At 36.4% G+C, this 16,521-nt stretch overlaps 1 protein-coding gene and 1 pseudogene across 2 annotated transcripts in view; both read left to right on the forward strand.

Annotated features, from left to right (window-relative positions):
- The window catches only part of DCBLD2 (discoidin, CUB and LCCL domain containing 2), a gene marked incomplete at its 5' end in the record, with an annotated part of 87,931 nt that overhangs the window by 43,195 nt on the left and 28,215 nt on the right, over positions 1–16,521 (forward strand). Inside the window, one exon of the mRNA XM_082654496.1 lies at positions 5,968–6,105. Coding sequence (XP_082510622.1) covers positions 5,968–6,105 — 138 coding nt within the window. The remainder of the gene's footprint in view (positions 1–5,967; positions 6,106–16,521) is intronic.
- LOC309823085 (geranylgeranyl transferase type-2 subunit beta-like) lies at positions 3,613–4,884 on the forward strand (annotated as a pseudogene). Its single transcript has 2 exons — positions 3,613–4,018; positions 4,211–4,884. The product of its transcript is annotated as a geranylgeranyl transferase type-2 subunit beta-like (transcript).

The raw sequence follows: 16,521 nt of genomic DNA on the forward strand, positions 1-16,521 counted from the left end.
AATCCCTGGTAGGAAACTAGATCCCACATGCCGCAACTAGGAGTTTGCATGCTGCAAATAAAGATCCGGCACTCGGCAACAAAGAGCCGGAGTGCTGCAACTGAGACCCGGCACAGCTGAATAAATAAATATTTAAAAAATAAAAAAAATAAAGGATGAGCAAGACATATATTTTATATTGAACACCATAGCAAACACCTAAGACGTGTGTGTGTGTGTGTGTGTGTGTGTGTGTGTACACGCGTGCGTGTATGCACACCTTGATGTTTGGTATTCAGTTTTTTCAGCTGTCAGAAGGGGCATGGCATAGATCTCTGAAGTTCTTGTTCTGCTGTGTCTGATTCTGTGACCTATTTTTTCTTTGTGCAAAACACCTCACAATAAAAATTGTTTTAATGTTTGCATTTCTTTTGAAAGCTTTATCGAGATACAATTTATATACCATAAATTTCACCTATTTTAAATGTATAGTTTGATGAGTTTTAGTAAATTTATAGAGCTGGGTGAACATCACTAAAATGCAGGTTTAGAAATTTCTATCACACCAAAAAGTTCCCTTGTGCCCATTTAGAGTCAGTTCCCACTTCACCTCTGGTCCCAAGCAGCCACTGATCCTATGTTTTATCTTTTTTTTTGCCTTTTCTAGAAATATCATAAATGGCTTCTTCTATTTAGCATGTTTTTGAGGTTCATCATTTTTGTTTTGGGCAAATAGAAGATAACTAGAAGTGGAATTGTTGGGTTGTATGAAATGTATGATACGTGTATTTTATGTTTAACATGTTAAGAAACTGCCAAATTGTTTTTCAAAAATGGCTGTGCCCTTTATGATTCCATCATCAGTGTATGAAGGTTTCAGTTTCTCCACATTCTTACCAATATTTGGTTTTGTCAGTCTTTTTGATTATAGCTAATCTAGTGGGTATGTAGTGGTATCTCCTCATTAGTTTTAATAATGCATTTCTTTAATGACTAATACTGTTGAGCACCTTTTCATGTGCTTATTTGCCTTGAGTGTGTCTTCTTTGTTAAAGTGTCTGTTTAAATCTTTTGCCCATTTAAAAAAATTGGATTGATTGAGTTACAGGAGTTTTTTACACATTTCAGATGTGAGGTCTTTATCAGATTAATGTTTTGCAAATATTTTTTCTTAGCCTGTTGTTTTTTTCATTTTCTTAATGGTGTCTTTTAAAGAGCAAACATTTAAAATTTTGATAAAATCCTAATTATTAATATTTTTCTTCAATGGATTATGCTTTTGGTTTTGAATCTAAGAAATCCTTGCCTAACCCAAAGTCACAAAGTTTTCTTTTATGTCTTCTTGTAAGAGTTTTATAAGGTTAGCTCTTAGAGTTAAATCTGTGATCCATTTTGACTTAATTTTTGTGTATATCGTGAAGTTCTAAGTTTTTTCATATTGATATCCAGCTGGCTTAGTACATTTGTTGAAACGACTGTTCTTTCCCTGTTGACACTTTTGTCAGAAATCAGTTGATAGTTGTAAGTAGGTTCATTTCTGGACTCTGTTCTGCTCCATTCAGATTAATGTAGATATTTGCCCTTACAATGATGCCACACTCTTCTTGATTACTGTAGTTTTATATAGTAAGTTTAAAAGCAGGTAATGTAAGTCTCTCTACTGTCTTCTTTACTAAAATTATTTTGGCTATTCTATGTCCTTTGCATTTCCATATACATTTTAGGTTCAACTTGTTAATTTCTAAAAAAAAAAAAAAACCTGCTAAGATTTTGATATGGATTGCATTGAATCAGTAAATCAATTTGGGGAGAGCTGACATCTTAACAATATTGAATCTTCTAGTCCATGAACTTGGTATATCTCCTGATTTATTTAGTTCTTTAATTTTTTTCAGCAGTGTTTTGCATATTTTAATGTACAGGTTTTGAATTTCTTTTTTTTAAATGTATCTAAATAGTTAATCTTTTTGTTGCTATTATAAATTAAGCTTTAAAAATTTCATTTCAGATTGTCACTAGTTTATGGAAATAAAATTGATTTTTTAAAATTGAAGTATAGTTGATTTACAATATTATGTTAGTTTCCAGGTGTACAGCATAGTGATTCACAGGTTTTTTTTTTTGCAAATTATATTCCATTATAGACTGTTACAAGATTTTGAGTATAATTCCGTGTGCTACACAGTAAATCTTTGTTGCTTATCTACTTTATATGCAGTAGTAGTTTGTATTTGTTAATCCCATACTCCTAATTTTTCCCTCCCCACCTCTCTCTCCCCTTTGGTAACCATAAGTTTGTTTACTGTGTCTGTGAGTCTGTTTCTGTTTTATAATGAATTCATTTGTATTATTTTTTAGATTCCCCATATAAGTGATATCATGTATTTGTCTTTCTGACTTCAGTTAGTATGATATTCTCTAGGTTGCTGCAGGTGGCAATATGTCATTCTTTTTTGGCTGAGTAATATTCCATTATGTGTGTGTGTGTGTGTATGTGTGTGTATATATATATATATATATATATATATATATATATATACACATACACACACACACACATACATACCACGTCTCTTTTTTTGTCTTTTTTCTTTCTTTTTTTTTTTTTTTTTTTTCCGGCTGTGTCGGGTCTTTGTTGCAGCGTGTGGGCTCCTCTCTCTAGTGGCCTGTGGGTTTTCTGTCTCTAGTTGTGGTGTGTGGGCTGCAGGGCACGTGGACTCCAGAGTGCTTGGGCTCCAGAGTGCCTGGGCTCTGTAGTTTGCAGCACGCAGGCTCAATCGTTGAGGCACGCGGGCTTAGTTGCCCCGTGGCATTTGGGACCTTAGTTCCCCGACCAGGGATGGAACCCGCGTCCCCTGCATTGGAAGGTGGATGCTTTACCACTGGACCACGAGCGAAGTCCCATACCACATCTTCTTTATCCATTCATTTGTTGACAGATGCTTAGGTTGCTTCTGTGTCTTGGCTATTGTAAATAGTGCTGCTATATTATGAACATTGGCGGGGGGAGGGGGGTGCATGTATCTTTTCAAATTACAGTTTGCATCTTTTCTGGATATGTTACCAGGAGTGAGATTGCTGAATCATATGGTAGCTCTATTTTACAGTTTTCCATAGTGGCTGCACCAATTTACATTCCCACCAGCAGTGTAGGAGGGTTCCCTTTTCTTCACACCCTCTCCAGCATTTATTATTTGTAATTTTTTGATGATATCATTCTGACAGGTGTGAGGTGATACCTCATTGTAGTTTTGATTTGCATTTCTCTAGTAATTAGTAGTATTGAGCATCTTTTCGTGTGCCTGTTGGCCATCTGTATGTCTTCTTTGGAGAAATGTCTATTTAGGTCTTCTGCCCATTTTGATTAGGTTATTGTTTACAATTGACTTGTATATCGACCTTGTGACCTTATCTCCCTTACCAGTTCTGATGGGGGGGTTTGGTTGATTATTTAGCATTTTCTACTCACATGAAAATGTATAGTCCTTGAAAATGATATCTATGGAAGTTCACATTACTCTAATTCAAGTGATGTTGTTCAACTTAAAACATTTTTAGAACTTTTTATTCAGAATTTGTTAAAGTTACCAGGCACATAAGAAAAACCCATTTTTGCTTTTTTCGGTCTCAGACATGGGCACACCGCAGAAGGATGTGATTATCAAGTCAGATGCACCCGACACCCTATTAGTGGAGAAGCATGCAGATTATATAGCATCCTATGGCTCAAAGATGATTACGAATACTGTGTGTCTGAATATTTGAGAATGAGTGGCATCTATTGGGATCTGACTGTAATGGATCTCATGGGACGGCTACATCGCATGAATAGAGAAGAAATTCTGACATTTATTAAGTCTTGTCAACATGAGTGTGGTGGAATAAGTGCTAGTATTGGACATGATCCTCATCTTTTGTACACTCTTAGTGCTGTCCAGATTCTTTCTATGATAGTATTAATGTTATTGATGTAAATAAAGTTGTGGAATATGTTCAGAGTCTACAGAAAGAAGATGGTTCTTTCGCTGGAGATATTTGGGGTCCCACTAAGCAGCTGGTCTAACTGGAGTTAATCGTCTGCTGGAAGTTCCAGCATGCACTGTGCTAGTTATATCAGCATACAGGAGTACCGGAACAGAGGGGGCCAGTCTAAAAGATAAGGGCTGAATGCAGTGCAGGCAAGAGAGTCCAGCTGCTTCATGGGATGTGAAAATCTACTTTTATATAATAGGGAGAAATCAACACAAGATTCTCTTTGTGCGGTGGCAACTTTGGCTCTATTGGGGAAGCTGGATGCTATTAATGTGGAAAAGGCAATCGAATTTGTTTTATCATGTATGAACTTTGATGGTGGATTTGGTTGCAGGCCAGGTTCTGAATCCCATGCTGGGCAGGATTCCTGGCTATTACTAGTCAGTTGCATCGAGTAAATTCTGATTTACTTGGTTGGTGGCTTTGTGAACGACAGCTTCCATCAGGTGGACTCAATGGAAGGCCAGAGAAGTTACCAGATGTATGCTATTCTTGGTGGGTGTTGGCTTCCCTAAAGATAATTGGAAGGCTTCATTGGATTGACAGAGAGAAACTGCGCAGTTTCATTTTAGCTGTCAAGATGAAGAAACGGGAGGATTTGCGGACAGGCCAGGAGATATGGTAGATCCTTTTCACACTCTATTTGGAATTGCTGGATTGTAACTTTTGGGAGGAGAACAGATTAAACCTGTTAGCCCTGTTTTTTGCATGCCTGAAGAAATACTTCGGAGAGTGAATGTTCAGCCTGAACTAGTGAGTTAGATTAGATCCCTTGATGCAAAAGTTGCTTAGTGTAGTTTTACTGTTTTAACATTTCAGTATTTGAAGTGCTTAACAAACTTAATGGCTGCCATGTTAATATTTTGTACATGAATTGTGTTGATTTTAATAAATTATATAATTATACATATTGTAAATTAGAGATGTATATTGTATCTTCAGCTTTCCATTTCCTTCTGGAATGCTGTTATTCTGAGCGTAATATTTTGTTTATGCTTCAATGTATTTATCTTGTTTGTCTCCATAACAGCAAACTGAGTTGAACTCTAGCTGATGAAGTCTTGTGTTCTGATTTTCCCATGTACTCCCTTGATATGTTATATATAACTATAGTTAATATAAATTGGTCTTTGTCAATGAGAATGTTAACTGATAAAGAATTGATGAACCCCATAGGAATTAAAAGATGAAAAAAAATAAATGGCTGAAATTTGGGAATAAAAAAAAGAAAAAGAAAAACCCATTTTTATTAGTTATTGGTGGATATCTTGCTCTAATTTTTTTTTCTGCCCTTTTGTCTTAATAAACTTAGATCTGTACTGAGGGAGGATATGTTATTTTTTACATGTCTGTTAGACGTTAAAGGATAAAAGTTTGTAGGCAGTTAGATACATGCATCTGAAGTTCAAGGAAAAGGCTATGTAGAGGTATAAATGTGAATTGTCATATCATAGTTAAAGCTGTAGGACTAGATATGATCACCTAAAGGGGTTGACAGAAGTCCAACAATTCTTGGAAGAAAACTTGAGAAGGTCTGTAAAAGGTTTAAGGGGTGCCCAGAGCTCAAGAATCTGTTCCCCCTTGGGGAACATGTTAAGAATACTACTGCTTGACTGTCAATTCACTTATGAGCCACCTGCCTGCATGAAATGCTTTAAGTTAATTTTTTAAATTCCTTGTCACAGTTTTAAAGAGTATAAATATATTTCACAGGAAACTGAGTCATTATAAGGTCAGTGATGCCTGTACACACTGTTTTTCCTTTTGAATCATTTGAACAGTTATTACTTGGAATTTTTTTTCTCTCCAGAGTAATGTGAGTTTTTCATCATTAAACATTCTAGTCATTTTAGATTAATGCCCAGTTTGGTATATTATTATGATTCTTTTACCTACATTGTAAATATTATTGACTTCATGAATCACACCAAATATCTGCTTTTCTTTGATTCCTAGGCAAATACTGTGGTCTGGGGTTGCAAATGAACCATTCAATTGAATCAAAAAGCAATGAAATTACAGTGCTGTTCATGAGTGGAATTCATGTTTCTGGACGAGGATTTTTGGCTTCATACTCGGTTATAGATAAGCAAGGTAATTTTCACTTTATATCATGATTCCCACATTTTACAGTTTCTGAAAACAAAAATGCAGTGTTTTCTTTGAGTACCTGTTATCTGAGTTTGGAATACAGTAGGAAGACTGAACAGTTAATACCACATACATAAATCTGACAAAATTAGATCGGTTTCAGAATTTTAAAAATTAAGTATATTAACTTTATATAAAGTCTTTTTATATACTTACCTTTCCTTAGTAGAAGAAATATTAAGTTTTCCACCTTTATAAGATTGGAACACAAATGATAATAACTTTAAAATATCTATCAGTGGGGCTTCCCTGGTTGCACAGTGGTTGAGAGTCTGCCGGCCGAGGCAGGGGACATGGGTTCGTGCCCCGGTCCGGGAAGATCCCACATGCCGCGGAGCGGCTGGGCCAATGAGCCATGGCTGCTGGGCCTGCACGTCCGGAGCCTGTGCTCCACGGCGGGAGAGGCTGCGGCAGGAGAGGCCACGGCGGTGAGAGGCCCACGTACTGCAAAAAAAAAAAAAAAAAAATCAGTTACTGAAATGTATCAATTTAAAGCTTTATTATCCACAGTTTACCACTTCATCTTACTGTGTTAAAAACCATATTACCATTCTTTTCAAAGAAGAGACTTGCATAGCACAAGGAGTAACTTGGGGAGTGCTCTCTGAGACACTACAAGATAAACATGAGATATTTTCTAGATTGTTAATATTTAGAATCTGAAGGGGGGAATTAAAAGCAAGGCTATTAAGTGAAATAGATACACACTATCTGTCTCATTAAAGTTTCATTAAGAGTGTGAGAGAGGAGAGCTGTTCTGTGTGAAAAAAGGTCTACTTTCCCTTAATTTCTAAGCTATGGAACAATGTTTGAAGACTAATAAAATCCCTCAGAGTGAAAAAGAAAACTCATTTGAATGGAATAATGGAAAGAAAAGAACTGGAAATGTTATGCTAAATGAACAATTAATATATTTGACAGAACGAGGAAAACTAAGGCAGTGTGGTGTTGTAGAAGGGGCACTAGGTAGCCCTGGAATCAAAGCCTGCCATTGCCGTGTACTAAGCAAGTGACCTCTGACCAGTCATTTCACCTCTGTCAGTTTCATCTGTAAATGGGTTAGTTGTGAAGACTAAATCTAATAATACATGTTTAGTGTCTGTAGGCACATAACATAGTAGGCAGAAGACAAATGTTAGTTTCCCCCCTTTGACTACTGTACACACACACATCTCACTTTCCCCACTCCTACCCCGCCCGCCACCATCAGAAGAGTAAGGTAGAAAACACAGAGTGAAATGATAGCTTTCCATCCTTTCGGTTTTACTTTGTGAAAGTCTTGGGTTGATGGGTGAGAGGATAGAAGATAATTACTTTGCTTCTTATTCTTCTTAAGTTTCTTGGTTGCAGTATCAGGTTAAATTATTTATTTTGTGTTTTCATATTTTCCCCTTTCTCTGTTTGTTATTTATTGAGTTAAAGGTTTCTGGAAAATAAGTATCTCCTCTTTACAAAAAAAAGTTTCTTACATTGGATATTTAAATTATGGAGCTTTTGATCCACGGAAACCTAAATGCCCTTATTAGAGTTTCTTAAGAATTGACAGTCATCTCAGATACCACAGTCAGTATATTGTAGACTTATATACATCTATGCCAGATTTAAAATGGCTATGTCACTATTTTAGATGACTCTTAGCTTCCAAAGATTTTTTCGAAATAGCCACCTTAATCAGGAACTTCTTTATAGTAACACTTTACAAAGTCATAATCATCTTGGGAAATCCTCATCTCACAGCTTGCTCCTGAATTTTTTCTTAATGTTTTCGTGCATTCTTACCCATCCATCAAGCATTTGTTTCATTTGAAGTGAATTGGCTAAGTTCAAGAGAACACTGGTTGAATTTCATATTACTTCTTCTTGGGTGGCCTTTCAGACATAATTTCTTGTTAATGGCTCATTCATTTGAAGGCTGGTGCACTTTGGTTGAGAGTCTGTTTGTTTCCATCCAGGAAACTTAGCTGCCACACTGAATTCCATGAATATTTTCAAGGAACATCACTACATGTCCCCAGCTTGATAACCTAGTTAACGGTTTAGAGTATTTGGGAATGAAAAAGTTGTGAAAAATCTTGCTTCACTGGCTTCGTCATTTGTTAAACTGTCACAAAGACTTGTTAACGTTATAGTGTGATGTGTGGTTGATACAGCCATGATTTTGTGTAAGATAGACTAATTTTCATTACTTCTTACAAGAGCCCATTGCAAAATTATATTCCCTTCAGTGCCTTATTTCCTGCAATAGGCCTGGCACCGGGAAAACAGCAGTAAATGAGACAGACGCAATCACACCTTCACAGGGCTTACAGTACAGGGTTGGAAAAAGGCGTTAAACACATGGTTACTTAATTGCAGTTATAATAAGTATGATGAAGGAAACATTCAAATAATGGGAGGCCGGAAGGGTGCAGGGAGTAGAAGATTGGTGAAGAGCAAAGCTCTCCTGAAGAAACCACTTCTGAGCCCAGAACCAAAGGATTACTTGGAGGTTCCAGACATACAGGGAAGAACATTGTAGGGAAGAGAGCAGCAGGTGCAAAGGCCTTAGGGTGGGAAGGAGCTTTGGAGGAACTGGAAAAATAACCAGCACAGCTGGGGTGAAATCAATGAGTGGTAAGTCACATTATTCAGGGCCTTGCAGAAAATGTAAGGGTTGGAGTTTTATCCCCAAAAAAGTGCATGGAAGCTGTTAGAGCAGAGTAGTGATGTGACTGGATTTATGTTTTTGTTTTTACGATTCCCTGATCTGTGAAGAATGGGCCCAAGAGAGAGAGGAAGAATTGTAGGGAGGCCAGGTAAGAGGCTATTTAGAGGGGACTGGATCAGAGATGACCAAATTAAGAGATCTTGCTATAAAAGTAGCTCCAGAATTAGGCCAGATTCTAATTTAATTCTTTTTAAAGACTTTTGAACCAGACATATCTTCTACAGGGAAACATTTCAAAGGATTAATATTCATTCTACCTGAGTTTATGTTGAAGTAAGAGGCTTCAGACACAAAGAAGCCTCTTGGATGAGGTGCTGAGCTGCTACAGTGCCTCGGTGATGTCTGGGGCACTGTACCTGGTGTGCTCTTCACTTTAGGGTCTAGTTTTTATAACTTTTATGGTTTTATTCCTCTCTGTTATTTTTAATGATCTTTGAGCAGTAGTTTCCAGTCTTTTACATTGACAATTACCACTTTTAATTTTCACCTGTAAACCTCATTTTTTGAAAGATTTTATCCACCAGTGAAAGGAAGTTTTCCTGTTTCTATTGGGTAGCAAAGAAAGACAGATAAAAATATTAATCAACACTTCAGTAATAATTAGAGGATTAGTAATTTACTCTGAGTTGGTATAATTCCATCAGATTCGAACTAGACTTTCTGAAATTGAAATTTTCATCTGAAAATGAAGATGTACATGGATCCTAGACATATCCTGGGCAACATATTAGCAACCACTGTTTAGAAGTTCTGTAGAGAGAAACTCCTTAGTTACTGCTGGTCTTACTGAGAGAGGCAAAGCCAGCCACTCACAGGTCCAGACTCAGTAACTCAGATCTTTTAATCCAGAATAATAAATGATACCGACATTTTCATTCTAAAATGTAAATGTAAAAAACAGCATTTACCACTGGACTTGAAAAATAAAATAAACTTTATAGGTGATTTGCTCTAAATTCCTGGTTTTCAATCTGTCCAACATTAACCACTTTCTAAGAAAAGCTCAACATTTCTAGGATGACTCTGGGCAATAATTTTTTAGGTAATTTTAGTTACGGAACAACGAGCTCAGAAGGCATGTCTGCATTTGCATTGATAGCTTCAGGTCTTTTAAGGCAGCCTCTGTTTGTTATGTGCCATCAATTTGGGGCGGGGTGTGTATCTGTGTGTCTGTACACATATATATGTATATGACCAGCTGAAAAGTGATAGTCTGATATTCCTTTTTTAGAACATGAACATCACTTAAAAAGTAATGTTAAACCTCATTACTTCAAATTTTACCAATCCAGAAGTTTGTATTGGTCACTCTAAAGTTTGCCTTTATTTTTTTAGGAAAAAACAGGAGCTGGTTTAAAATTACATGTGAAATAAAATGATCCAATGTAGATGTATTAACATGCTGCCTAATTGGAACTCATAAACACTTGTTTATTCATTGCCTCCTGACAATGTGCTTAGGACTTGGGGACAGCTGAGCCTGACAAATATTCCCATTTGACAGGGTTATTATTGCTATATGCTGGGTTATTTTTAGACTTAACACCGATAGTATAAAAGGTTTTAATTGCTACATTCTTTAACCACATTTTTTTGCAAATATTTTCCATTTCTTCCATCTTCCATCGGATTATATTAACTTGTAAATGAAACATAGAGGCGGAATAGAGAACTCCTTTCTAATAGAGTCCAGATTTCTGTAACTGGTTGTTTTTTTCCTGCATGGGATGTTTTTGGTTTTGAAAATAGAGCATGAATTCCTTAGATTGTTTGCTACCTTAATTGTACAGTAATTTTATAGGATCCTTTCTGTTTTGAGTGCTACACTTAGCTATGTTTCTATTTTTAGTTTTTCTGTTGTGTTCCTAATTTTTGTTGTTGTGTCTGGCAAACGTTTTAAAACTTTTAAACTATTTAGTAAGATTTTATTAATGAAGTCTCAGTTTACATGCATATTTTTAGATTTGTCCTTATTTATACACAAATGAATATGTATAGTGTTTGTGTGTATACATGCAGAAAAATATCTGTATTTTGATGTCAACTTGTACAACAAAGGTGCTGATGAATAAAGTGTTACCAATTTTGCAGAGAAATTTATAAACAAAATTAATTTGTTAAGGTGGTATAACCCAAAGAGGCAATTCACCTTTATGAGATAGAGTTTATTTCAGACTGACAGATAACCTCAAGAGCACCTTAATGATTTTAAGTGTCTTCTATGTGTTTTGGTTTTTTTTTTTTTTAGTAAGTTAGCAATTCTTTTAAGGGGCTAGGTATGTGTTTGTGCTATCTTGTGCTATCTGGGGGACAAATTCATTCACTGCTACTCTTACTAAGATATTATTAGTGTCCTCGATACTAGGTTACAAAAGAATTTTAATGTGTCTTACAATCTTTAATATTTTTTATGTCTCTTATATTTTAATATGTCTTATGTTATTTCAATATGTCTTATAATGTCTTTAATATGTCTTATATTCATTTTTTAGTGTATAGAAATTTAGGTGTGGAGAGGGTTTGATCTATCCATATGTAGCTTGTAGCCTATTTGACTTATTGCTTAGGCAACTGAGCCATGCCTGCATCATCTGTGAAAAAAAAAAATTGACTGTTTTCATCTGAGAAAATTTTTCCTGAGCTCCTGTTGTGGACTCAGCTTCCATAGATGGCATTGTAATATTTCTAAGAGAAACAAGATTTATTCTCTATTCTCAGTATGTAAAAGGAGATTAGATGTAAAATACCACATAAATTATCTGCCACTTAGTAAATGTTAGTTGATGCTGAATCACGGTAAATTATGTATAATTTAATCACGGTAAATTATGTAAATCACGGTAAATTACATATATAAATTATTATATATGTAAATTTCCTTTCACTGGATTGCACATGGTACAAATCAGTGCCAGGTTCCTATCGTGGAAACAAGGAATTATTCCCAAGGTCACACAATAATATTGACACAAGAATTTAGCAGAAAGATGAGCCTTGTCCCACATCCTCTAGCTCTTGAACAAAGTAGCTATCTGTACACCTACAATGCAAGGTTGCTGACAAAGTGAGAATTGGGAAAGAATGACCTCGGGTCCCTTCAGTTTCTGGGGAATTTGTTATTTAAAAGAATTTCAGAGCAAATAAAGGAGAAGAATTTGTAGTATACATTGTCTTGCTTCGTGTATTTTCTTCTTTCTGGTAAATATAATTACTTAGTTACAGTGCTTTATGCTTCCTTGAGTTAGAATAAATAAAGGCACTCAAGCATCCCTTCCCTCAGAAGTAAATGGCTTCAGCTGGACAAAAATTATACCCTGCAGCTAATATAGTTGGTGATATACTCTCGTAAGTGATGGGTACTGACACTGCTGAGAGTCTTTTCAATTTATTCAAGAGCACAAAACAGAGTATTAATTGGGGGAAAATCTAAATCTCTTTCACAATCCTTTAATCTCAGGAATAGACAGTGCTGTCAATCAAAAATATTTCTAAGTTAGTAGCCAATATGCTGATATTTTTTATTATTTGTGAACTTATAAAATATCATATTTTCATGGTATTACATGTGGGTTAACATTAGGTATCATGTTTTAAAAAATATTTCATGGAATAACTATGAAGTTCCCAAGCCTATGCAGTTACTATATATTAGAAAAAATTTTAATTGTACTTTAAATAAAACCCTGTTTATAGGATATCAATTATGCCTCATAGTAATATTGCTAACTAAGTTAGAGCTGTCTTAGAAAATCTGATGTTGATGTCTTCATTAAGAAAACCCTGAAATCTGTCATCCTGTTGTTGATTATTGGCTCATCTTTGTTTTCGTATTTTTCTTGTGCTCTTCCTCATGGTCACATAATCCTGCCTTCAAAACCCCACGGAGGCCTGCCTCCTCTTTAAAGCCTTCTGAGGTTAAGGAAGGCAGATGTTAGAGCAGCTCTTTTTATCGGGATTATGATCACACTCACTTTGGGTTAGACTCTGCTGCTAAAACTAGTGTAGAACGTGCACTGTAGATGCCACCTCTTCTTTGGGCCGCGCGGGGGAAATGAGGGAATAGAGTGCTGTGAGCTTCAGCAGAATCCCTGAGGGCGTTCTGCGTACTACTACTGCCGCCATTCCCTGCTGTCCAGAGCACCCAAATGAAGTTCACAGTATATTTGGTGTTTCGTGTAGTAATGTATATGTTATAAGTATTCTTTTGTGTGTATTAAATATTGGAGTAAAATTACCAAAAAAAAAAATTCCCATCCAGAAGCTCTTAGTTGAGAACTGAGTGAATTAAATACTGCCCTTCACTGTGAGCATATATCACTGATTTTCTAGTATTGTGTGCTAGTATTGTGTTAGAGTGGATCCAGCTTGATAATTGAGCTGACAATGAATACTTTATCAGTACTTATTATTATAATCACTGCCCTAAGCACTTTACGTGGAATGCATACTTTTAATTAGCACAGGTCAGAAGCCTTCAAGTTGTGTTTGACTCTGTCTCAAACTTCACATCCATCACCACCTCTCTGAATATATACGTACGTATATCAGAGTTTGACTACATCTCTTGGCCTCCACTGCTACACTAGTTCACGTTACCATCAACTTTTACCTCAATATGGCAAGAGATTCCTCCCTGACCTTTGTTTCTGCCCTTTCTCCCCTTCAGTCTACTCTCAACCCAGTGATCAGTGTGATCCTATTAAATCGAAGGTCCCATCTCATTCTGCCCAGTGTCCTTACCTCCAAGACACCATTAGGATATGGCTTCTCATGACTTGTTTGGCTTCACCTCTTACTTGTCTTCCCCTTGTTCGCTCTGGCCTCAACAATGCTGGGCACACTTCCTTCTGAGGGCCTTTGTGAGTCCCTTTGACTGTTCTCCGTTATCCACATACCTGATACCTCACTCCCTCACCTGTTTTAGAGTTTTATTCAAATGCTTCCTTCTCAGTAAGGCCTACCCTGACCACTCTACTTAAAATTGCAACCCCTTAACTTTCCCTAACTTCCTTCATTTTTCTTGTGTATTTATTATCGACTAATATACTATATATTTTTCTTATTTACATTGTCTATTTTTTCTTACCCCCACAGGAGGTACACTTCATATATGCAGGGATTTTTGTCTGATTGTTCTTTGCTCCATCTATAACACCTAGAAGAACACCTAATCATAATACATACTTATTAAAAACTGTTGAATGCATGAACAAATGAATAAATAAACAAACTGCCAATCCTGGCTCTGTCTTTTACTAAGCTTATTTCATCCATCGATGCAAATATGCTGTATATGAAAGGAAATTATTACTACTTCTATGATAGCTTCTTTTTCTTTCTTGTTTTAAAGATTTTAATAATAGTTTTATTGAGATAATTCGCATACCGTACAATTCATCTACTTAAAATATACAGTTCATTGATTTTCAGTATATTTAGGGTTGTGCAGTTATCACCACAGTCAGTTTTAGACCGTTTTCATCACCACAAAAGAAACCCTGTAGTCAGTAATAATCAAGTAATAATCACTACCCATTCGCTAATCTTTAACCCCCTCCAGTCCTAGGTTACCACTAATCTACTTTTATCTCTCTAGATTTGCCTATTCTGGATATTTCATATAAGTGAAATCATGTAATATGTGCTCTTTTGTGACTGGCTTCTTTCACTTAGCATGTTTTCGAAGTTGATCCATGTTGTAGCATGTATGAGCACTTACTTTTTATTGCCAGGTAATATTTCATTTTATGAATATACCACTTCTTTCACATTTTGTTTACCCATTCATCAGTTGATGAACATTTGTGTACACGTGTTGTATGGACACATGTTCTAAATTTTCATGGGTATATACCTGGTAGTGGAATTGCTGGGTCATATGGTACCTCTGTATTTACCCTTTTAAGGCACTGACAGATCATTTTCCAAAGCAGTTGCACCATTTCACAATTCCACTAGCAATATATGAGGGTTCCAGTTTCTCCACATCCTTGCCAACACTTGTTACCTGTTTTTTTGATTCTAGTCATCCTAGTGGGTATAAAGTGGTATCTCACTGTAATTTTTATTATTATTTCCCTGATACTTAATCATGTTGAGTATCTTTTCATGTGCTTATTAGTCATTTGTATATCTTCATTGGAGAACTGTCTATTCAGATCCTTTGCTCCTTTTAAAATTGGGTTAGGGACTTCCCCGGCAGTGGTTAAGACTCCGAGCTCCCAATGCAGGGGGCCTGGGTTCGATCCCTGGTCAGGGACTAGATCCCACATGCCACAACTAAAGATTTGGCACAGCCAAATAAATACATAAATATTTTTTTAAAAATTGGGTTATTTGTCTTTTTAATGTCTAGTTGTAATAATTCCTTACGTATTCTGAATACTAGATCCTTATCAGATATATGTTTTGCAAATATTTTCTGTCATTCTTTGGCTTATCTTTCTTGTTCATGATAGCATTCTTTGAAGCACAGCAATTTCACACTTTGATGAAATCAGTTTATGTGTTTTTATGTATTTGCTTATGCTTTTGGTGTCATATCTAAGAAACTGTTGCTTAATCCAGAGTCAAGATTTATACCTATATTTTCTTCTAAGTGTTTTATAGTTTTAGCTCTTGAATTTAGATCCACCTTGAGTTAACTTTTGTTTGTTTGTTTGTTTATTTTTTTTTGTTTCTTTGCTTTTTTTTTTTTTGCGGTACGCGGGCCTCTCACTGTTGGGGCCTCTCCCGTTGCGGAGCACAGGCTCCGGACGCGCAGGCTCAGCGGCCATGGCTCACGGGCCCACCCGCTCCGCAGCATGTAGGATCTTCCCAGACCGGGGCGCGAACCCGTGTCCCCTGCATCTGCAGGCGGACTCTCAACTGCTGCGCCACCAGGGAAGCCCTGAGTTAACTTTTATATATGATCTGAGGTAGGGGTTCGGTTTCTTTCTTTTGCATGTGGATATCCAGTTGTCCCAGCATCATTTGTTAAAAAGACTATTTTTACCCTCATTAAATTGTCTTGGCACCCTTGTTGAAATCAATGACTGTAAATTTGAGGATTTATTTCTGGACTCTCAGTTCTATTCCATTCATTATGATAACTTATACATTGCTGTGAGAAGTTTGAGTCAGATGGGTTCCCTTTGAGTTGCATTCATGTTGCCTAGGCTGTGTTCTTGTTAACTGGGCGCCTTATAGTAATAGTGATTTTCTGGAAGGCTGTTTACTTGGGAGAAGCTTTCTAGAAAGGCACGTTTTAAAGTTTCTCAATTCCCTGCTTAATTGATGTTTTCTTTGCCTTCATGGAGTTGTAAAGGTCAAAATCTCTAATCGTGACTTTCTTTCTTTTTCTTTTGTCTTCTTGGCTGTCCTTATAGCTTTCCATTTGGAATTCATATTTTCCTCTTAGGGAGCTGTTTTGAGCCCCCATGGAATTTGAGAGCAAGGTCAAGTGAGTTGCATACATTTGTGCAAAATCTGGAGTTTCAGCACTGCATGGGCTTTATTATAATAAAGCCCTCTTCTAATCAAGTATATCCATAGTTGACTAGGAGATTCTGGCATGTAGCCTGAAGGTAATAGGGCCAGCTGGCAGTCTTCTTATGGCTTGAATGCCATATTGGACCACACAGGTACCTTTTCATCCCAGGCTATTAATCTTA

This window comes from Grampus griseus, assembly GCF_964374135.1.
Source record: "Grampus griseus genome assembly, chromosome: 5".
NCBI classification, from domain to species: domain Eukaryota; kingdom Metazoa; phylum Chordata; class Mammalia; order Artiodactyla; family Delphinidae; genus Grampus; species Grampus griseus.